The sequence below is a fragment of the Acinonyx jubatus genome, chromosome X, assembly GCF_027475565.1.
Source record: "Acinonyx jubatus isolate Ajub_Pintada_27869175 chromosome X, VMU_Ajub_asm_v1.0, whole genome shotgun sequence".
NCBI classification, from domain to species: Eukaryota; Metazoa; Chordata; class Mammalia; order Carnivora; family Felidae; genus Acinonyx; species Acinonyx jubatus.
The window spans coordinates 61,322,084-61,347,243 of NC_069389.1; the positions used below are offsets into that span (position 1 = coordinate 61,322,084).

Genomic DNA, 25,160 nt, shown 5'->3' on the forward strand with positions numbered 1-25,160 from the left:
TTTTTGAGAGAGAGAGAGAGAGAGCGAGAGAGGAAGAGGGGCAGATAGAGAGGGAGACACAGAATCCAAAGCAGGCTCCAGGCTCTGTGCTATTAGCACGGAGCCCAACACGGGGCTCGAACTCATGAACCACGAGATCACGACCCGAGCTGAAGTTGGACACCTAATTGACTGAGCCACTCAGGTGCCCCAACATTAAAAAATTTTTTAATACAAAAGAAAATTAGAAAAAAAGAGCATTTCCAAAAGAAATGCATATTTTCATAGGGGTGAATAAAAACTGAGTATGAGTTTCTCCAAACCCTGGCCATCCTAATGAGATAATGGAGGAAAGAAACTGATTTTAAGGCATGAAATAAAAACATATAAAATCTCTTCTCACAGGTAAGAAATAAACTTAATGCTACCTAACTATACTATATTGTATGCAAACAATTTTTGTTCTAAATTTACTTACCAAGGCTGCAAAAGCCCATCCAGTCTTATTGAAGAGAAATTCCATATTGCTTCTTCGAAGATATACGAGTCCACCAATAACAGCCAAAAGCAATCCCAACATAAGAGGACCAGCATAATTTGGAGGTCTAATTACTCTAATCTAATGGAAAGGAAAGAAAAATGTTTTAAAGTATGAAATTTATTTGTTAATTATATAGGTCAAACTGATTTGAAATGAAAGCAATAAAAATTAGTGTGGTTATCATTGTGATGAGCACTGGGTGTTGTATGAAAGTGGTGAATCATATTTCACATGTGAAACTAACATTATACTGTATGTTAACTAACTGGATGTTAAAAAAAAATTTTTAATGTTTATTTATTTTTGAGAGAAAGACAAAGCACAAGCGGGGGAAGGGCAGAGAGAGAGGGAGACACAGAATCCAAAGCAGGCTCCAGACTCTGAGCTGTCAGCACAGAGCCCGATGCAGGGCTCAAACTCACATACTGTGAGATCATGACCTAAGCTGAAGTTGGATGCTTAACCGACTGAGCCACCCAGATGCCCCAATAAAAATTTTTTAAAAATTATTTCAAATTCTTTCAGGAAAAATCACACTTCTTTTCATCCTAATCAAAATGGTCTATAGTATATCCTAAAATAGGATGGGATAAGTACAACATTCTGCTTACAACATAACATCTTTTAGATTAAGATGTATTTGCCAAGTTGGGATGCCTGGGTGGCTCAGTCGGTTGAGCGTCCAACTTCGGCTCAGGTCATGATCTTGTGGCCCATGAGTTCAAGCCCCACATCCTGCTCTGTGCTGACAGCTTGGAGCCTGGAGCCTGCTTCCAATTCTGTGTCTCCCTCTCTCTCTGCTCCTCCCCTGCTCACACGCTGTCTCTCTCTCAAAAATAAATAAAGATTAAGATGTATTTGCCAAGTATCACTAGATAGTCCATGGACTTAATGAGGTCAAAGGAGTGGTTTCCATACTGAATTCAAGAAGGTGATAGAAGATGTTTTATAATTTCACTCTTTCATCAGGATGATTCTGTTAAATGCTACTTTTGAAGGGGCTACTGAACTATTACCACTTCAGTGATATGGGGAGGAGACCAATTAGGACCTCCCGTAAGACTTGAAGTGGATAATGGCAAAGTAACTTTCTACAAAGTAGGGGAACTTACATTGACATCAGTTCTGTCAGCAATCCACCGGGCAATCTGTTCAGCTGAAAAACCACGCACCTGCAACTCATATGTATCACCTCGTTTGGGTTTCCCTTTTGCAGGAAAGTTGATGAAAGTTGGAGCTGAATTCATATTTAGCTGAATAAAAAGAAGTCCATGAAAATATAAGTTATCAAGAAAATAATCTTAACAGCAAATATTTTCTTGAAATTTAGGCATCTTAAGGAAAGTGGTAAGCGGTGGAGTCAGGATTCAAATCCAAGGCGGCCTGTGACCTTAATTAATTAGTACACTTTACTGACCAAATATTAATTCCTAGCTAAGTAGTCTATACTTTCTACTTTAGAATGGAAAATCTCATATATCACAAACATTTTCATCTGTTCAGAAATTATGTAAAAATAATACATTTGTGAGAACTAAAATTGCCTTATGTAGCTGGACTAAGCTCCAAATAGAGTACATTCTCAATCTGCAGAAAACAAGACAGTGCTCTAAAACTGCAATGAAATACATACATATATACATACATACATACATAACACTGCAGTGAAAACCATCAAAATGGTAGTCATATGCAAAAACAGTTAATTCTAAAAGGTTCATAAATGTTTACTGATAAGCATCACATTTTTCTATTCTCTATAATGAGACGATGGTATGCTTAAAGAAGACAACATTGGAATTGCTAAGGTAAAGAAACCATGACTGACTCATCTGCATTGTATCTTTCCTGATGTGATATAACTGTATTTGTGGAAAATACAAAGTCTGAGTAAGTCCAGGGAAAAGACGCTGACCAACTGATGCAAACATTCAGGTCCCTCAACAGGTAATCCAATAATGGAGATTAGCTTGTATAAGACAACTATAATTTCAAGACATCAGCCAATAAAATAATCCAACTCCCTTGCTTTGATTCTATACTCACAATAGAACCCTCTAATAGTAATTTTTTAGACTTTCCCATAAGGAAGAAAAGTATAGTGATTAGTCGATATGATTATTTGGTCTCCTTGGCAATATAATATGGCAAATTAATGAATTAATAGATTAGTCCCTTATTTACCAACATCCATGTGAGTGTGCACAGTCTCCAGAACTAGGTAAATTCTGGCTACATTGTTAAAATTCAATTTCTCAATTTGAAAAGCTAAGAACCTTGGGGCGCCTGGGCGGCTCAGTTGGTTAAGTGTCCGACTTCAGCTCATGTCATGAACTTACAGTGGGTGAGCTTGAGCCCCACATCAGGCTCTGTGCTGACAGCTCGGAGCCTGGAGCCTGCTTCAGATTCTGTGTCTCCCTCTCTCTCTGCCCCTCCCCTACTCATGCTCTGTCTCTGTCTCTCTCAAAAATAAACAAACTTAAAAAATTGAAAAGCTAAGAACTAGACCCTGGACAGTTTTCACTCCATCAAACTGTTACCCAAATTTTAGGCCAAAGTCTTTTTCTTTTTAATTTTTATGTATGTATGTATGTAATCTCTACACCCAACACAGAGCTCAAACTCATGACCCTGAGATCAAGAGTTGCATACTCTTCCAACTGAGCCAGCCAGGCACCCCTAGGCCAAAATATTCAATAGTTAACTATATCACTTTTGGATTCATAAAAAAATGCCTAAAAATACAGGTAATATATGAATCTATTTCCTCTATAAAATTAAAAAAAAAGTTTACAGGGTTATAAGGACCAACAATTCTAGCAGCCACTATTATTATTTCTAAACCTTTTTGAATTTATTCATATATGTGTCTGTATACCACAGAAAACACAAATATTGCTTTGTGTCCACTTTAACACAAATGGTATCATATTAACTATCATATTCTGCAATTTGCTTTCTATGCAGCCATGTTTGAGGGATCTATCCATGATAGTACATATATATCAACCTCTGTTTTTTCTTTTTTTTTTTCATTCTTTTAACCAAGTTTTATTAAGCACCTATTTTGTACCAGGTAACAAAATTAAGAAATGTACTTAAATTGGCAAGGGAGCAAACTTCAGCACAAGCCTGTATTTACTGGTGGATCAATGAAACCCAAACCCTTTCTGGCAAGAACCTGGCAAAAAAGCCCAGCCGTGACCTGGGCGTAGAGCCGTCGTCACCCAGTATATGCTTTGACTTGCAGGGTCCTCAAGTCAGGTGGCACGTTAAGGAGACTGAGATGCAGCTACCTCTCTTTCAGGGGCAAACAGAGAGACGCGACCTGCCTTTTGCCATGCAGCCAGCACCCAGCCACCCAGCCACCCAGCCAGCGCAAGGCTTGAACGGGGCTGAGAATTAAGTTTACAGCCATACCTGCATGTGCCTCTGTCCCATGCAAACTCAAACTCTCCCCAGAACCAAGATGAGCGCCTTCCAGGTAGCCCTTGTCCCGTGCCGCCCCGGGGGAGCAGTGCTGGCCTTTTTTTTTTTTTTTAAGTTTATTTATTTTGATAGAGAGAAATTAAGAGCATGAGCGCGGGGGGGGGGGGGCGCAGAGAGAGAGGGAGAGAGAGAGAATCCAAGCAGGCTCTGCACTGCCAGCATGGAGTCTGATGTGGGACTTGAACTCACAAACTGTGAGACCATGACCCAAACTGAAACCAGGTGCCCCTCAACCTCACTCTTATAGATTATTAAGTAACTATGCTATTGTTAAACTTTTAGTTTTTTTTCCAATTATACATAATGTTGCAATGAACAGCCATATACTTACCTCCCTGTGTACTTGTGAGAGGTTTTCTATAGAAATGGACTTGTTAGGTCACAGGATAGAAAAGTTTTAAAGTAAAATGCATAGAGTCCATTTGCTTTCCAAAGTGGCTGTACCAATTTGTACTTTTACCCACCAATGTAGGAAGGTATCTATCTATTTCTGCAAAGTCTTGTCAAAACCTCATATAATAGGTAAACATTATACATCACCATTATTGTAACTTGTATTTCCATAATTAGTAGTATAACATCTTTATGCTAAATCACCCCTTTTAAAATATCTTGTAGACCAAAGACACAATCGATAGAGTGAAAAGGCAATCTACAGAATGGGAGAAAATATCTGCAAATCATATTATCCGATAAAAGGTTAATACCTACAATATACAAAGAACTACAAGTCAACAACAAAAAACCCAAACAGATTAAAAACTGGGCAGAGAAAAAAAAAACTGGGCACAGGATTTGAACAGATGTTTGTCCAAAAAAGAGAAACAACTGGGCAACAAACACATGAAAAGATGCTCTATATCACTAATCATTAGGGAAAAATAAATCAAAACTATAATGAAACTATGCCCATTAGAATGGCTACTACCATACCAAACCAAACCAAACCAAACCAAACCAAACAACTAGAAAATAAGTGTTGATGGGGATGTAAAGAAACTGGAACCTGTGTGTACTGTTGGTGGGAATACAAAATGGTGCAGTCACTATGGAAAACAGTATGAAAGTTCCTTAAAAACCTAAAAATAGAACTACCATTAGAGGAATTTCAATTCTAGGTGCATATATCTAAAAGAATTGAAATCAGGGTCTCGAAGAGATGTTTGTACACTTACGTTCACAGCAGCATTATTCACAATAGCTATTCACAACAGCATTATTCACAATAGCCAAAAGATGGAAGCAACTCAAGTGTCCATCACCAGATTAATACATAAATAAAATATGCTATATACATACAATGGAACATCAGTCAGCCTCAAAAAAGAAAAAAAATTCTGACACATGCTACAACATGTATAAACTTTGAGGACATAATGCTGAGTGAAATACAGCTTATTACAAAAAGACAAATACTGTATGATTACATTTATGTGAGGTACATACAGTAGTCAAATTCAAAGCGACTGAAAATAGAAAGAATGGTAGTTGCCAGGGGCTGGGCAAGAGGGAATAGGGAATTATTTAATATGTAAAGAATTTCAGTTTTACAAAATGAAAAGACTTCTGCAGATCGGATGCACAACAATGTGTTATTTAACACTATTGAACAGTACATTTAAGATTGGTAAAGATAGTACATTATATGTTATATATATTTTCCCACTTATAGTGGCAAGTGACACTACTATTTGGAGAAAGATTTAAATTTCTTCCACAGATGGACATACTTCTATCCTTATACCACCAACTCTAAATATAGCCCTAAAATGAGCATCGAAAAAAATAATAAAAAAATAAAATGAGCATCAATATGAAAGCTATCTGATGTAAAAGAAAATTAGCTTTGTATCTTTACAAATCACTAACAAAAAGTCTTTGTGTATATTGTTAAAATAAATGCGGGGCGCCTGGGTGGCTCAGTCGGTTGAGCGTCCGACTTCAGCTCAGGTCATGATCTCACAGTCTGTGAGTTCGAGCCCCGCATCGGGCTCTGTGCTGACGGCTCAGAGCCTGGAGGCTGCTTCGGATTCTGTGTCTCCCTCTCTCTCTGCCCCTTCCCCGCTCATGTTCTGTCTCTCTCTGTCTCAAAAATAAATAAAAAAAAATATTAAGAAAAAAAAATTTTTTTAAATAAATAAATAAAATAAATGGAATTACAATTTTTAATTTCTAAAACAATCCCAGCTTGAATAGTAGACAATTAGAAAGCAATTTCTTAAACTCTAGAGATTGTTTCCTTTGCTCTAATAAAGCCTAAATGCACTAATCTTTTAGGTTATAGCATTTTATAAATGTACTAATTTTGAGTTATTGATCTGTGACTAGAATGACACAATGACATACTTTAAAATGGGAACATTAAGCTATTTACTACTTACTGAACATCTATTATGTGATTAATACAATAGCTACAGGATGTTGGGTCTTCTCTTAAGTAAGTAACTATATTCTAAGGGGGACTATCAAACAACTCTAGGACTAATTCTACTATAATGTAGAACGTGGATACACGTAGGATAGAAATATAAGGAAAATAGTATGGCGACACAAGAAAAGGGGTGACTTACATTTCATCTGGAGGATTTGAAAAGGCTGCAAGGGAGTATCTGAAATGAGGCTTTAAGGGTAAATAAAATTTTAAGAGGGGAGAAAAAGGGAGCAAGGATATTTCATGTTGTAGGAAGCAAACAACGATGCTGAAACAAGACAGGGTATGACATAATATAAATATGAGAAAGGTAGTTATGTGTTTACAGTAAAGAGGGCATGAATGGAAGACTAAGGAATTTTGGCTTTAGTCTATATGCCACTATTTCCAAAAGTATGTTCCATAGAATCTAACCAAAATCCTCCATTAAACAGTCCAATAATTTGGGAAATTCTGCATATCACAGCCCACTGTTGGAACTGAAAGAGTAACATATCAGCATGTTAAAGTCTATGAGAAGTCCTGTGTTCGGAGACAATTCTCATAGGTTTCTTGTATTTCTGTATACATTGCATGCAGAGGACCTGACTGCCCTTGTTGTGGATGATTTGCCCAAGCATATTTGTATACCCTTAAAACTCAGAGATAGACCCCCTCCAAAGCAAAGAACATGCATGCTTTCTACCCTTATAGAAGATCTGGGTTTCCCAAAACTTGGAGATATTCTCCCATAATGCAAACCACTGGCCTTCTCTGCATTGTTCCATGGGAAGTGGGGCTTGGGGAAACAGTACAAGAAAGTGCTTTGGAGATAATTTAGAGACCATTGTTGCTGTGAATAATAAAGTCCTGGGGTGTCTGTGTGGTTCAGTTGGTTAAGCATCTGACTTCCGCTCAGGTCATGATCTCATTGCTAGTGAGTTTGAACCCCATGTTGGGGTCTGTGCTGACAGCTCAGAGCCTGGAGCCTGCTTTGAATTTTGTGTCTCCCTCTCTCCCTCAGCCCCCTCCCTCACTCATGCTCTGTCTCTCTCTCAAAAATAAATAAACATTAAAAAAATTCAAAAATAAATAAATAAAGTTCTTTAACTCTGACCCAGGAGTATCATTTTTTCTGCCAATATCTATGAACCCATGGCAGGCTAACTTATTAGCACAATTGAAAGTAGAGTAAATCCCTCAGATCCTTCATAGTTCATGATACACTGAAGTCAAAAATAAAATTTAATTTTGTTTACCTTTAAGTTTCCCAAATCTAATTTTTCCCAATGATTCTTACTAATACTCTCCTGAAAAACCTCTGGAAACTGTTATAGCAGGTAATAGGGATAGAGTACTATATGGATGGTAAGTGAACCATTTGAAAGGCTACTGTATTAGTTCAAATGAAAGAAGATGCCATTCTGCCCCCTAACAGGGGAGAAAAAAACCTGAAAAACTGTTGTGAAGTTCATAGTCCAGGGGGTATAGTCTCACTAAAAGACTGAGACCTAACCATAGGACCATAAAATGTACCCATTCCTCCTCACCACCACACTACTAAAGGCCACTTTACCACAGCTCATTTTAACCAGTACATCATGTATGGTATGAAGAAAAAATTACAAGGCATACCAAAAGTTAAAATAAAAAAAACACAATTTGAAGACACAGAGCCAAGTATCATAACTAGACATGGCAAGGATGGTGGAATTATCAGACAGGGCATTTTTTAAATCTATGATTAATATGCTAATAACTCTAATGGATAAATTAGACAGCATGTAAAAACATTTGGGCAATGTAAGCAGGGAGATAGAAATCCTAAGAAAGAACCAAAAAGTATTGCTAGAGATGAAAAACACTATAACAGAAAGAAAAACGCCTTTGATGAGCTTATTAGTGCACTAGACATGGCTGAGAAAAAAAATCTCTAAGCTAGAGGATATATGAACAGAATCCTTGAAAACTGAAAAGCAGAGAATAAAAACTAAAAAGAACAGGACTATAGGTCAACTACTACAAAAGATGTAGCATACACACAATGGGAATACCAGAAGAAGAAAGAAAGGAACAGAAAAAATATTTAAAACAGTAATGATTGAGAATTTTCCCAAACTATGGGAATGCAAACTAGTGCAGCCACTCTGGAAGGCAGTATGGAAGTGCCTCAAAAAGTTAAAAATAGAACTACCCTACAACCCAGCAATTGGCACTACTAGGTATATATCGGAGGGATATAGGTGTGCTGTTTCAAAGGGGCACATACACCGCAATGTTTATAGCAGCGCTATTGATGATAGCCAAAGTATGGAAAGAGCCCAGATGTCCGTCGACAGATGAATGGATAAAGATGTGATACATATTTACAATGGAGTATTGCTCGGCAATTAAAAAGAATGAAATCTTGCCATTTGCAACAATGTGGATGGAATTAGAGGGTATTGTGCTAAGTGAAGTCAGTCAGAGAAAGACAAATATCAGATAGCTGCACTCATTATGTGGAATTTAAGATCCCAAACAGATGAACATAAGGGAAGGGAAACAAAAATAATATAAAAAGAGGGAGGGGGACAAAACATAAGAGACTCTTAAATACAGAAAACAAACAGGGTTGCTGGAGTGGCTGTGGGTGGGGGGGTGAGCTAAATGGGTAAGGGGCATTAAGGCAGACATCATCAATCAACTGGATATAATTGACATCTATAGACTACTTCATCCAAAAAAGGAAAATATACATTCTTCTCACGCTCACATGGATCACTCACCAAGACAGACCACATTCTGGGCTATAAAACACACCCTAACAAATTTAAAGAGTATAAATCATACAATGTTTGCCCTTAGACAACAATGTAATTAAACTAGAAATCAATAACAGAAAAAGAACTAGAAAATCCCCAAATATGTGAAAATTAAATGATACATTTCTAATTAACACTTGGTCAAAGAAGAAATCTCAAGAAAAATATAAAAATATTTTGAACTAGGGGTGCCTGGGCGGCTCAATCGGTTAAGTGTCCAACTCTTGGTTTTGGCTCAGGTCATGATCTCATAGGTTGGGCTCTGCACTAGCAGCATGGAGCATGCGTGGGATTCTCTAACCTCTCTCTGTCGTTTCCCTGCTTGTGCTGTCTCTGTCTGTCTCAAATAGATGAACTTTAAAAAATATTTTGAACTAAATGAAAATGGAAACACAACTTACCAAAATCTGTGGGATAGAGCAAAAACAATGGTTAGAGGAAAATTTATAACATTGAATGTATAATGAGAAAAAATATCTAAAACTGGGGCGCCTGGGTGGCGCAGTCGGTTAAGCGTCCGACTTCAGCCAGGTCACAATCTCGCGGTAGGTGAGTTCGAGCCCCGCGTCAGGCTCTGGGCTGATGGCTCGGAGCCTGGAGCCTGTTTCCGATTCCGTGTCTCCCTCTCTCTCTGCCCCTCCCCCGTTCATGCTCTGTCTCTCTCTGTCCCAAAAATAAATTAAAAAAAACGTTGAAAATATCTAAAACCAATAATCTAAGTTTCCCCTTTACAAAACCAAAAAAAGAAGAGCAAATTAAATCCAAATTTAGTAGAAGAAAATAGATTAAAAGAATTAGAGCAGAAACCAATGAAATTCAAAATAGTCAATAGAGAAAAATCAATGAAACCAAAAGCTTGTTCTTTGAAGAGATCAAAGAAATAGATAAGTGTCTGGCCAAATTAAGAAACAACGAGAGGGTGCCTGGGTGGCTCAGTCAGTTAAGCATCTGACTTCGGCTCAGGTCATGATCTCACAGTTTGTGAGTTTGAGTCCCGCATCCAGTGAGCTTGTGCCCCACTCTGGGTAAAAAAAAAAAAAAAAAAAAATCATGAGCCCCACTTCAGGTGAGCCCTGCTTATCTCTCTCTCTTTCCCCCTCTCTCTGTACTTCGCTCACTGTGCCCTCTCTCTCTCTCTCAAAAAAAAAAAAAAAGAGAGAAGACACATAATACTAAGATATGAAAGAGAGATTATCACTACAGATCCTATGGACATTAAAAGGATAGTAAAAAAAAAAAACTATCAACAATTTGATAACCTATATGCAATGGACCAGTTCTTTGAAAGACATAATTTGCCAAAACTCACACACAAAAAATAAACAATCTGAATAGGCTCATACCTATTAAGGAAATGGAATCGATAATAATAACCTTCCAAAATAGAGAGCACCAGGTTCAGATGAGTTCAACAGTGAATTCTACCAAACATATAAAGAAGACATTATACCAATTTCTACAATCTCTTTCAGAAGATAAAGCATATCTTTTATCTTCATACCCAAAACAAAGACATTATAAGAAAACCACACATCAATGTCTCTCATGAACGTGGATACAAGAACTCTAACCAAAATATGAACAAATTGGGGCGCCTGGGTGGCTCAGTTGGTTAAGGTCTGACTTCAGCTCAGGTCATGATCTTGCAGTTTGTGAGTTCAAGCCCCACATCGGGCTCTGTGCTGACAGCTCAGAGACTGGAGCCAGCTTCTGATTCTGTGTCTCCCCCTCTCTTTCTGCCCCTCCACCACTCACGCTCTGTCTCTCTCTCTCAAAATAAATAAACATAAAAAAATATATGAACAAATTAAATCATTAATGTACACAAAGAATTATATACCACAACCAAGAAAAATTTAAACCAAGTATGCAAGGGTGGTTCAATATTCAAAAATTAATTAATACAAAGAAACAACAAGTATTGGTGAGGATTTGGAGAGAAAGGAATCCTGCACTGTTATTGGGAGTGCAAATCGGTACAGCCACTGTGAAAAACAGTATGGAGATTCCTAAAAAAGTTAAAAATAGAACTATGCTATAATCCAATAACTGCACTACTGGGTATTTACCCAAAAAATACAAAAATACCAATTCAAAGGGACACAAGTGCCCCTATGTCTTCGGCAGCATTATTCACAACAGCCAAGTTATCGAAGCAGCCCAAGGGTCCAACTAATAGACAAATGGATGAAGAAGATGTGGTATATATATATGGTACACACACACACACACACACACACACACACACACACTGGAATATTATTCAGCCATATAAAAGAATGAAATCTTGTCAGTTGCAATGACACGAATGGAGTGAGAGAGCATAATGTAAGTGAAATAAATCATTCAGACAAAGACAAATATCATATGATTTCACTCAAGAAACAAAACAAATGAGCAAAGGAAAAGAAGAGAGACAAACCAAGAAACAGACTCTTAACTATAGAAAACAAACTAATGGTTACCAGAGGGGTGGTGGGTGTGGGGGATGGGTGGAATAGGTGATGGAAACTAAGGAGTAGACTTGTCAAAAGCACTGGGTGTTGTATGGAATTGCTGAATCACTATATTGCACACCTGAAACTAATATAACAGTGTATGTTAACTATATTGAAATTAAAATTAAAAATAATGCAATTTATCATAACAATAGGCTAAAAAGAATCACATGATCTTATCAATAGATACAGGAAAAGCATTTGACAAATCCAAACTTATTCATGATAAAATCTCTTAGTAAACTTAGAGGGGAGCTTCCTCAACTTGATAAAAATGCCTACAAAAATCCTACAAATAACATTATACTTTTTTTTCCTTCTGATAATGTTACATTTTTTTATTAATTTTATTTTTTTAATCTTTTTTTAAATGTTCATTTATTTTTGAGAGAGAGAGAGAGAGAGAGAGAGAGAGAGAATCTGAAGTAGGCTCCAGGCTCTGAGCTGTCAGCACAGAGGCCGACGCGGGGCTCGAAATCTCAAACTGTGAGATCATGACCGAGCTGAAGTCAGATGCTTAACTGACTGAGACACCCAGGTGCCCATATTTTTTTTTTTAATTTACATCCAAATTAGTTAGCATATAGTGCAATAATGATTTCAGGAGTATATTACCCATCTAGCCCATCCCTGCTCCCACAACCCCTCCAGTACCCTCTGTTTGTTCTCCATGAGTCTCTTACGCTTTGTCCTCCTCCCTGTTTTTATATTAGTTTTGTTTACCTTCCCTTATGTTCATCTGTTTTGTCTCTTAAAGTCCTCATATGAGTGAAGTCAATATATTTGTCTTTCTCTCACTAATTTTTATTTTGATGAGGTCCCAATAGTTCATTTTTGCTTTTGTTTCCCTTGCCTCCAGATATGTGTTGAGTAAGAAGATACTGTGGCCAAAATCAAAGAGTTTTTTGCCTGCTTTTTCCTTGAATATTTTGATGGCTTCCTGTCTTACATTGAGGTCTTTCATCCATTTTGAGTTTATTTTTGTGTATGGTGTAAAAAAGTGGTCCAGGTTCATTCTTCTGCATGTCGCTGTCTAGTTTTCCCAGCACCACTTGCTGAATAGACTGTCTTTATTCCATTGGCTATTCTTTCCTGCTTTGTTAAAGGTTAGTTGGCCATATATTTATGGGTCCATTTCAGGGTTCCCTCTTCTGTTCCATTGATCTGAGTGTCTGTTTTTGTGCCATAACATTATACTTAATGATGAGAAACTCAAAGCTTTGCTAGTAAGATTAGGTACAAGAATGGCCTTTGTAACCAATCCTTTTCAACATCATCCTAGAAGTTCTAACTAATGCAATAATGCAATAAGATAAAAGAGGAAATAAAAGGCATATAGATTGGGAAGGAAGGAAAAAATTGTCTTTGTTTACGGATGACAGGATCATCTATGTAGAAGATCCAAAAGAATCGACCAAAATAACTCCTGTAACTAATAATCGATTACAGAAAGGTTGCAGATTACAAGTTTAATATACAAAAGTCAACTGCTTCCATATATACCAGCAATGAACAAGAGAAATTTGACATAAAAAACAATACAGGGTACCTGGGTGGCTCAGTCAGTTAAGTACCTGACTTCGGCTCACATAACGATCTCACAGTTCATGGGCTCAAGCCCCGCATTGGGCTCTGCGCTGACAGCTCTGAGCCTGGAGCCTGCTTTGGATTCTGTGTCTCCCTCTTTTTACTCCCTTGCTTATGCTCTTTCTCTCTCTTTCTCTCAAAAACAAAATAGACATTAAAGAAATATTAAAGGGGAGCCTAGGTGACTCATTGGTTTGAGCATCCGAGTTTGGCTCAGGTCAAGATCTCACAATTCACAGGTTTGAGCCCCACATCGGGCTCGCTGCGGTGCAGAGCCTGCTTTGAATCCTCTGTCCCCCTGTCTCTGACCCACTTGCCCTCTCTCTCTCTCTCTCTCTCTCAAAAATAAATGAAATGGGCACCTGGGTGGCTCAGTTGGCTGAGCGTCTGACTTTGGCTCAGAACATAATCTCACAGTTCATGAGTTCAAGCCCCGCATCAGGCTCTGTGTTGACAGCTCAGAGCCAGAAGCCTGCCTTGGATTCTATGTCTCCCTTTCTCTCTGTCCCTCCCTCACTCTCACTCTCTCTCTCTCTCTCAAAAATAAAAACATTAAAAAAATTAAAAAATAAAATATTAAAAAATTAAAAAATACCATTTATATTAGCATCCCCCAATGAAATATTTAAGTATAAATCTAACAAAATATGTACAAAACCAATATGAGGAAAACTACAAAACTCTGATGAAAGAAATCAAAGAAGAACTAGCAAAATGGAGAGATATTTCATGTTCATGGATAGGAAGACTCAATATTGTCAAAATGTCTTCCCAACTTCATCTATGGATTCAATACAGTCTCAGTCAAAATCCCAGCAATTAATTTTGTGGATATTGACAAAGTTATTCTAATGTTTATATGGAGACAAAAGAGACTCAGAATAACCAACACAATGTTGAAAGAGAACAAAGTTGGAGGACTGTCACTACTCAGCTTCAAGCTATGGTAATCAAGACTGTTGTATTAGCCAAAAAGCACATAGATCAATGGCACAGAACAGAGAGCCCAGAAATAGACCCACATAAAACTGATCTTTGACAAAAGAGAAAGTCAGTTACAAGGAGAAAGGACAGTCTTTTCAACAAATGGTGTTAAAACAACTGGATGTCCATGAGCAAAATAAATAAATAATCCACCTAATCTAAACGTGGACTTTATGCTTTTCACAAAAATTAATTAAAAATGGATCAAAGGCCTAAATGTAAAAGGAAAAAATATAAAACTCCTAGAAGGTAACATAGGAGAAAACCTACATGACCGTGGATATAGTGATGACTTCTTAGATATGACACCAAAGACATTATCTATGATGGATATAACTCATAAATTGTACTTCATTAAAATTAAAATCTTCTGCTTGGTGAAAAAGAGTCCAGAAAACAAGATGACACACAGATTGGGAGAAAAAAATTTGCAGTACACTCATCTGATAAATGACTGTTCTCTATGATATACAAAGAACTCTTAAAATTCAACAATAAGAGAATAAATGAGCCAATTTAAAAATAGGCCATGGCGCACCCGGATCACTTAGTTCAGCTTCTGACTCAATCTCAGGTCAGGTCTTGATCTCAGGGTCATGAGTTGAAGCCCCACATTGGGCTCCATATGGGTCATGAAGCCTACTTTAAGAAAAAATGGGCCAAAGTCCTTATCAAAGAAGATGTATGAATGGCAAATAAACATTTGAAAAGATGCTCTACATGATATGTCATCAGGGAAATGCAAATTAAAACAGTAAGATACCACTATACAACTATTAGAATGGCCAAAATGCAGAACACTTGACAACACCAAATACTGATGACTATGTGGAACAATGGAGACTCTCATTTATTGCTGTCAGAAATGAAAAATGATACAGCCACTTTGAAAGACTGGCAGTTTCTTACAAAACTAAGCATGTTCTTACCATATGATCCAGCAATCACACTCCTTGATATTTACCCAAAGGAGCTGAAAACTTAATGTCTGTACAAAAACCTGCACATGGATGTTTACAGGAGTTTTATTCTTAATTGCTAAAACCTGGAGGCAATTAAGATGTTTTTCAATACATGAATGAATAAAGAAACTCTGGTACATCCAGACAATAGAATATTATTCTATGAGCACTATGAGCACTATAAAGAAATGAACCATCAAGCCATGAAAAGACATGGAGAAACTTTAAATACATATTACTAGGTAAAAGAAGTCAATCTGAAAAGTTTACATACTGTATGATTCTAGTTATATGACATTCTGGAAAAGGCAAAATATGGAAATGGTAAAAACATCAGTAGTTACCAAGGGATGGGGGGAGGGATGAATTGGCAGAGTATGGAGGATTATTAGGGCAGTAAAAATACTCTTTATAATACCATACTGATGGATACATAGCATTATACATTTGTCTAAGCCAATAGAATGTACAAGATCATGAGTGAATCCTGATGTAAACTATGTACTTTGGGTGTTTATGATGTGTCAATGCAGGTTCATCAACTATAACAAATGTACTACTCTGGTGGGGAATGTTGACAATGAGAGAGGCTACCCATGTGTGAGGGGAGGGGATATAAGGGAAATCTCCTTATCTGCCCCTCAATTCTTTTGTGAACCTTAAGCTGCTCTTAAAACAGCCTTGGGGTGCCTGGGTGGCTCAGTTGGTTGGGCGTCTGACTTTGGCTCAGGTCATGATCTCATGGCTTGTGAGTTCTAGCCCGGCATCAGACTCTCTGTGCTAACAGCTCAGAGCCTGGAGCCTGCTTCAAATTCTGTGTTCCTCTCTCACTCTGCACCTCCTTCACTCATGCTCTGTCTCTCTGTCTCTCTTTCAAGAATAAATAAAACATTAAAAAAACTTTTTTTTAAATTTTTTTTAACGTTTATTTATTTTTGAGACAGAGAGAGACAAAGCATGAACGGGGATGGGTCCGAGAGAGAGGGAGACACAGAATCTGAAACAGGCTCCAGGCTCTGAGCTGTCAGCACAGAGCCCAACGCAGGGCTTGAACTCATGGACTGTGAGATCGTGACCTGAGCCGAAGTTGGCTGCTTAACCGATTGAGCCACCCAGGCGCCCCTAAAAAAACTTTTTTTAAGTCTTAATTTTAAAAAGTACAGGTGCTGGAATGCCTAGGTGGTTCAGTCGGTTAAGTGTCCAACTCTTGGTTTTGGCTCAGGTCATGATCTCATGGTTTGTGAGTTCAAGCCCTGGATCAGGCTCCGCACTGGAAGCATGGAGCCTGCCTGGGATTCTCTCTCTCCCTCTCTCTCTCTGCCCCTCCTCCGCTCTGTCTCTCAAAATAAATAAACTTAAAAAACTTTTTTTTTAAAATACAGGTGAAAAAAATACAGGTGCAAGAGGTCATGATTAATAGAGCTAATGGGTATGGGATTCAAAGCACAGGAAAAGGGTTAAGCTTTGAACAGGAATAAGGAGATTTTCCACTAAGTCAGGAAGCAAGAGGGTAGACAGGTACCTAGTTCTACTAAGAACTTCACTATTACATAATGGTGGCACAATGGTGGTATTCACACTGTAATTTAAAAAATTACTTGATAAATTGTAGAGTTAAAACTGGTCAGTACTATAATTAGAATGATACAGAGAATATTAGCAGGGCCCCTGCACAAGCATGACAAATTCATGAAGCATTCCATGTTTAAGAAAAGAAAGAAAAACTGGTTAAAATGATAACTTTTTGTATTATTTATAGCTTAACACAATAAAAAACTACAAAACCTACTTGATTACTACTCATTTTCCATATTCTAATAGCACCGACCATTACATTTCATGGCTAGCTCAAGTTCACCTTTTATCTCACTACTTTAGATATCACATAAGACAAGTCCTATTTAAAATTTCTTGTGTCCAGGGCACCTGGGTGGCTCAGTTGGTTAAGCATTGGATTCTTGGTTTTGGCTCAGGTCATGATCTCAGGGTTCACGGGAAAGAGCCCTGCACTGGGCTCTGTGCTGACAGTGTGGAGCCTGCTTGGGATTCCCCTTCTCCCTCTCTCTCTCTGCCCCTCCCCCCAACTCACTCGCTCTCATTCTTTCAAAATAAATAAATATTTAAAACTTTTTGTGGCCAAGGGAAGATGAAGGAGTAGGAGGACCTTGAGCTCACCTTGTCCCGTGGACACATTGAGGCAGCAACTACATGTATTGCAAACTAATTCTGAAAATGACCTGAATACTGGCAGAAAAGATCTTCCACGGCTAGCTGTAGATAGACCACATCAAAAAGGGTAGGAGGAATGGAGATGTGGTTGGAAACCAAACCCCCAGTACAAATGACCACAAATACAAGGGACATCACAAGCACAGAGGAGCAAGGCAATTAATTAGATCCCACACCAGGGACCCCTGGCCCTGAAGGCCTGCACTGGGAAGGTAAGTCTCCATATATCTTGCTTTGTAAATAAGTGGGGCTAAGGGGCGCCTGGGTGGCTCAGTTGGTTGGCAGCTGACTTTGGCTCAGGTCATGATCTCACAGTTTGTGGGTTCGAGCCCCACGTGAGGCTCTGTGCTGACAGCTCAGAACCTGAAGCCTGCTTCGGATTCTGTGTTTCCCTCTCTTTCTGACCCTCCCCTGCTCACACTCTGTGTCTCTATCTCAAAAATAAATAAACATTAAAAAAAGTTATAAAAAAAAAAAGAAAAGAAAAGAAGTGGGGCTTAACTCCGGGAGAGCAAGAAGGAAATAGGAAAAAGAGAACGAATCCCTACGTTCAAAGAATCAGCACACTAAATGACTTAGCCTGAATACAGAAGCAGCAGTTTGAAAAGTACCTGGGGTATATATGAAGGAAATTTACTCACCAATTTTAGGACATGTGCTGGAGGGGCAGGGATCTGAAGACTTCTCTGGGAACAAAAGTGCTAGTGGGTACCATTTTTATCTTGCCCACCCCTAGCCTACATATTCAGACACTTGTGGAAGCCAGTTCACACGCTCTCCATCTACCTTGTTAGTGCCACATGTCTGGCTCTGGCATTCCTCTTTAGACCTGCCCCACTTAACACACACACCTTGGCAGGTGCTGCCAAGTGGCTTCTGCCCCACCACACTTGGCAGGCAGCTCCAGTTGGAACTAGCACCCTTCCAAAATGAATTCTGCCCTGGGGTGGGGAGGAGATAACCACATACAACAGCATGCCTGCAGTTCCTAAAGGTGGGCCTCTTAGCTGACTGCACAGACAGCCAGCGCCAGCACTACCCTTTCCTGCATCTGTAGCTATCACAGCACCTAGCTGTAAACAACCAGGTTTAGGGCCAGACCCACCCACCAACAAGCCCATGAGGGCTGCAGCAGGGCCTCTCAAAAGTGTAGGAAGCAAACCCTGTCTATTGCACTTGCAGTAGGTGAATTGGTTATTGAAACCAGTTGGGGTGAGGGCCAGCCCCGCCCACCAGCATGCCCACAGTAATCACAGCTCATCCACAACAGGAGGGCACATGTAGCTCATATAGGGAGCACTTGGTTCTGGTGTACAGGGTAACTGTACTACAGGGCACCATGAGGCCTCTCCTATACAAGGCCACTACTTTCAAGACCAGGAAAAAAAAAAAAAAAGACCAGAAGATGTAGGTGACCTAACCTACATGACCACAAAGAAACAAACACAGAAATAGACAAAATGAGGAGACAGAGGAATGTGTCCCAAATAAAAGAACAAGCCAAAATCACAGAAAAAGAGCTAAACAAAATGGGCATAAGCAATATGCCCGATAAAGAGTTAAAAGCAATGGTCATAAAAGTACTCACTGGTGGTGATACATGGGGGCATGTGTACCCCAATGTTTATAGCAGCGCTTTAAACAATAGCCAAATTATGGAAGGAGCCTAAATATCCATCAACTGATGAATGGATAAAGAAGATGTGGTTTATATATTCAATGGAATACTACTTGGCAATGAGAAAGAATGAAATCATGCCATTTGCAGTAACGTGGATGGAACTGGAAGGTATTATGCTAAGTGAAATAAGTCAGTCAGAGAAGGACAGATATCATATGTTTTTACTCATATGTGGATCTTGAGAAACTGAACAGAAGACCATGGGGGAAGGGAAAGGGAAAAAATAGATACAAACAGAGAGGGAGGAAGGCAAACCACAAGAGACTATTAAATACAGAGAACAAACTAAGGGTGGGTGGGGAGGTGGGGAGCAGGAGAAAATGGGTGATGGGCATTGAGGAGAGCACCTATTGGAATGAGCACTGGGTATTGGATGTAAGCCAATTTGACAATAAATTATATTCAAAAATAAATAAATAAAAGTACTCACTGGACTTGAAAAGAAGGTGGATGAACTCAGAGAGAACTTCAAAAAAGAGATAAAAACTATCTAAAAGAACCAGACAGAGGTAAAGAACACAATAACTGAATTAAAAAATGCATTAGAGGGAATAAACAGCAGACTGGGAGACACAGAAGAATGGATCAGCAATCTGGAAGACAGGATAATATAAAGCAACAAAGCTGAATAGCAGAAAGATAGAAGAATAATAAAAAAAAGAGAACAGCTTGGGGTACCTGGCTGGCTCAGTTGCAAGAGCATGCAACCCTTGATCTCAGGGTCAAGAGTTCAAGTGCCACGTTGTTTTACTTAAAAATAAAATATTTTTAAAAAAGAGAACAGCTTAAGGGACCTCTATGACATCATCAAGCATAATAATGTTTGCATTACAGGGATCCCAGAAGAAGACAGAAAGAAGGGGGAAGAAAAAATTATTTGAAGAAAAAATAGCTGAAAACTTCTCTAATATGGGGAAGGAAACTGACATCCAGGTCCAGAAAGCACAGAAAACCCAAAACAAGATGAATCCAAGTAAGTCTACACAAAAACATATAATTAAAATGGCAGAAATTAATAATAGAGAAATTTAAAAGCAGCAAGAGAAAACAGTTACATACGAGGGAAGCCCAGTAAGGCTACCAGCTGAGTTTTTCAGCAGAGACTTTGCAGACCAGAAGGGAGAGTGGCATGATATATTCTAAGTGCTGAAAGAAAAAAAACCAGCAACCAAAAATACTCTACCAGGTAAGGTTATCAACAGAATTGAAGAGCAGATAAAGAGTTTCTGAGACAAAAAAAAAGTTACAGAAGTTCATCACCACTAAACCAAACTTAGAGTAAATGATAAGGGTATTCTTTATTTTATTTTTTAAAAGTTTATTTATTTGGGGGCGCCTGGATGGCTCAGTCAGTTGGGCGTCCAATTTTGGCTCAGGTCATGATCTCGCAGTCCGTGAGTTCCAGCCCTGCATCAGGCTCTGTGCTGACAGCTCAGAGCCTGGAGCCTGTTTCAGATTCTGTGTCTCCCTCTCTCTCTGGCCCTCCCCCGTTCATGCTCTGTCTCTCTGTCTCAAAAATAAATAAACGTTAAAAAAAAAAGAAAGTTTATTTATTTTGAGAGAGAGAGAGAGAGCAGGGGAGGGGCAGAGAGAGAGGGACAGAGAAAGAATCCCAAGGAGGCTCTGCGTTGACAGCACAGCCCAATGTGGGGCTCAAACTCACCAATAGTGAGATCATGAAGGGGCATTCTTTAAGTGGAAAAAGGCCATAACTAGAAGAAAATTATGAAATGAGGAAATTTCAATGATGAAAGCAAAAATGCAGTAAAGGCATTAAATTAATCACTTATAAAGCCAGCATGGAAGTTAAAACACAAAAGAAGTAAAATCAATTATATCTACAAAAATTAGTCAAGGGATATACAAAATCTTAAAAACAAGGTAACATAGAATGTCATAATCCACCCACAACACTAGACAAATCCATCACACCACAAGGGAAGAAGAAAATATAGATCAGAGAAGACCTACAAAAACAACCAGAAAAAAAATAACAAAATGGCACTAAGTACATACCTATCAGTAACTACTCTAACTGAGCTAAATGCTCTAATCAAAAAACATATCATGGAGCACCTGGGTGGCTCAGCTGGTTAAGCATCTGACTCTTTAATTTTTTTTTTAATGTTTACTTATTTTTGAGAAAGAGAGCGTGAGCAGAGGAGGGGCAGAGAGAGGGGGAGACATAGAATCTGAAGCAGGCTCCAGGCTCTGAGCTGTCAGCACAGAGCCCAATGTGGGGCTCAAACCCTTAAACCATCAAACAGAGAGATCATGACCTGAGCTGAAGTCAGACGCTTAACCGACTGAGCCACCCAAGGCGTCCAAGTGTCTGACTCTTGATTTTGGCTGAGGTCATGATCTCAGGATTGTGAGATTAAGCCCCGCCTTTGGGCTCTGTGCTGGATGTGGAGACTGTTTAAGATTCTCTCTTTCTCTCTCCCTCTCCCTCTCTTCCCCTCCCCCATTTGTGTGTGCTCTCTCGTGCTCTTTCTCTCTCTCTCAAAAAAATATGGTGACCGAATGGATAAAAAACAAGAACAATCTATGTGCTGCCTACAAAAGTTTCATTTCAGACCTAAAGAAACACACAAACTGAAAGTGAAGGAATGGAAAATGTATTCCATGAAAATGAAGGCAGGAAAAATAGCCAGGTACACTTATATCGGAGAAAACAGACTTAAAACAGAAGACTGTACCAAGAGACAAAGAAGGGCATTACATAATGATAAAAGGATAAATTTAACAATACAATATAACTATTATAAATACACACCCAACATAGGAGCACTGAAATAAATGAGGCAAATATTAACATATAAAGAGAGACATTGACAGTAATGCAATAATAGTAGGAGACTTTAACATCCCACTGACATCAATGGGTAGATCATCGAGACATAAAATCAATAAAAAAAATTGTGGTTTTGAATGACACATTAGACCAGACAGACCTAACAGATACATATGGGACACTCTATCCAAAAAACCCAGCTGAATACACATTTTTTTCAAGTGCATGTGGAACATTCTCCTCAAAAGATCATAAATTAGGTTATAAAACAAGTCTCAAAATTTAAGAAGATTGGAATCATATCAGGCATCTTTTCAATCACAATGCAATGAAACTAGAAATCAATTACAAGAAAAAAACCCCATAAAAAACACAAATGCATGGGGCCTAAAACAACCAATGGGTCAACAAATAAATCAAAAAGAAAATTAAAGAATACATGGAGACAATGAAAAGAGAAAAATAGCAGTCCAAAATCTTTGGGACACCACAAAAGCAGTCCTACAACCTAAATGTGAGACATGAAACCACAAATCTAAAAGAAAACACATACAGTAATCTCCTGGACATTGGCCATAGCAACATATTTATACATATGTATCCTCAGGCAAAGGAAATTAAATAAAAAATAAACTATTGGGACTATACCAAAATAAAAAGCTTTTGCATAGGGAAAGAAATCATCAACAAAACAAAAAGGCAACCTAACTGAATAGAAGATATTTGCAAATCACATATCTAACAAAGGGATAATATCCAAAATATATAACGAACTTCTATAACTCAACACCAAAAAACCCCCAAATAATCCAATTAAAAAATGGGCAGAGAAACTGAATAGACATTTTTCCAAAGAAGACATATGGGTGGCCAATAGACATATGAAAAGATGCTCCATATCACTAATCATCACAGAAATACAAATCAAAACCAGAATGAGATATTGACTCACACCTGTCAGAATGGCTTGAATCAAAAAGACAAGAAATAACAAGTGTTGACAAAGATGTGAAGACAAGGGAACCCTTGTGCACTGTTGGTGTGGACATGTAAATTTGTGCAACACTATGGAAAACAGTATGCAGATGCCTCAAAAAATTAATATTGGAAATCTCATATGACCCAAGAATTACACTACTATTTACCCAAAGAAAGTGAAAACATTAGAAAAGATATATGCGTTCCTATAAAATGAACTACTGGGACCTCCTCAAAATAAAAAGCTTCTGCACAGCGAAGGAAACAATCAGCAAAACTGAAAGGCAACCGACAGAATGGGAGAAGATATTTTCACACGACATATCAGATAAAGGGTTAGTATCCAAAATCTACAAAGAACTTATCAAACTCAACACCCAAAAAACAAAGAATCCAGTGAATAAATGGGCAAAACACATGAATAGACACTCCTCCAAAGAAGACATCCATGTGGCCAACCGACACATGAAAAAATGCTCAACATCACTCATCATCAGGGAAATACAAATCAAAACCACAATGAGATACCACCTTACACCTGTCAGCATGGCTAACATTAACAACTCAGGCAACAACAGATGTTGGCGAGGATGTGGATAAAGAGGATCTCTTTTGCATTGTTGGTGGGAATGCAAGCTGGTGCAGCCACTCTGGAAAACAGTATGGAGGTTCCTCAAAAAACTAAAAATGGAACTACCCTACGACCCAGCAATTGCACTACTAGGCATTTATCCAAGGGATACAGGTGTGCTGTTTCCAAGGGACACATGCACCCCCATGTTTATAGCAGCACTATGAACAATAGCCAAAGTATGGAAAGAGCCCAAATGTCCATCGATGGATGAATGGATAAAGAAAATGTGGTATATATATATATACATACATACACACACACACACACACACACACAATGGAGTATTACTCGGCAATCAAAAAGAATGAAATCTTGCCATTTGCAACTACGTGGATGGAACTGGAGGGTATTATGCTAAGTGAAATTAGAGAAAGACAAAAATCATATGACTTCACTCATATGAGGATTTTAAGAGACAAAACAGATGAACATAAGGGAAGGGAAACAAAAATTATATAAAAACAGGGATGGGGACGAAACAAAAGAGACTCATAAATATGGAGAACAAACTGAGGGTTGCTGGAGGGGTTATGGGAGGGGGGATGAGCTAAATGGGTAAGGGGCATTAAGGAATCTACTCCTGAAATCATTGCTTCACTATATACTAATTTGGATGTAAATTTTAAAAAATAAAAAATAAAGTTAAATGAAAAAAAAAGAAAAGATATATGCATTCCTATTTATTGCAGAGATATTCATAATAGCCAAGATATAGAAGCAACCCACATGTCCATCGATAGATGAATGGATATAAAAGATATGACATGTATATACACGTGCGCGCGCACACACACACACACACACACACCGAACTATTACTCAACCATGAAAAAGAATGAAATTTTGCCATTTGTGGTAACATGGGTGGAACTAGAGGGTATTACACTAAGTGAAATAAGTCAGAGAAGGATAAATACCACATGATTTCACTTATATGTGGAATCTAAAATTTTTTTTAATGTTTATTTATTTTTGAGACAGAGAGAGACAAAGCATGAACGGGGGAAGGTCAGAGAGAGGGAGACACAGAATCTGAAACAGGCTCCAGGCTCTGAGCTGTCAGCACAGAGCCCGACGCGGGGCTCAAACTCACGGACTGAGAGATCATGACCTGAGCTGAAGTCGGCCGCTTAACCGACTGAGCCACCCAGGCGCCCCACTTATATGTGGAATCTAAAAAACACACCAACAAACAAACAGAAACAGACTCAGAAATACAGAGAACAGGGGCACCTGGGTGGCTCAGTCAGTTAAGTGTCTGACTTTAGCTCGGGTCATGACCTCGTAGTTCATGGGTTAGAGCCCCATGTTGGCCTTGTGCTGACAGCTCAGAGCCTGGAGTCTGCTTCAGATTCTGTGTCTCTCTCTCTCTGCCCCTCCCTCACTTGCACTCTCTTTCTCTCAAAAATAAACATTAAAAATATTGTTTTTACAAAGAAATACAGATAACAAACTGGTAGTTGCCAGAGGGAAGGGAGGATGGGCAATAGGTGAAGGAGATTAAGAGGAACAAACTTTCGGTTATAAAACAAGTCACAGAAATGAAAAGTAGAGCATAGGGTATATAGTCAAAATATTGTAATAACATTG

At 38.5% G+C, this 25,160-nt stretch overlaps 1 protein-coding gene and 1 pseudogene across 1 annotated transcript in view; one reads left to right on the forward strand and one right to left on the reverse strand.

Moving 5' to 3' along the window:
* The window catches only part of MAGT1 (magnesium transporter 1), a 58,943-nt gene that overhangs the window by 19,140 nt on the left and 14,643 nt on the right, over nucleotides 1-25,160 (reverse strand). The window contains exons 4-5 of the mRNA XM_015084280.3: nucleotides 1,633-1,773; nucleotides 458-598 (exon numbers count right to left, since the gene is read on the reverse strand). Of these exons, the coding sequence (XP_014939766.1) occupies nucleotides 458-598; nucleotides 1,633-1,773 (282 nt within the window). The remainder of the gene's footprint in view (nucleotides 1-457; nucleotides 599-1,632; nucleotides 1,774-25,160) is intronic.
* LOC113597503 (uncharacterized) lies at nucleotides 16,874-16,963 on the forward strand (annotated as a pseudogene).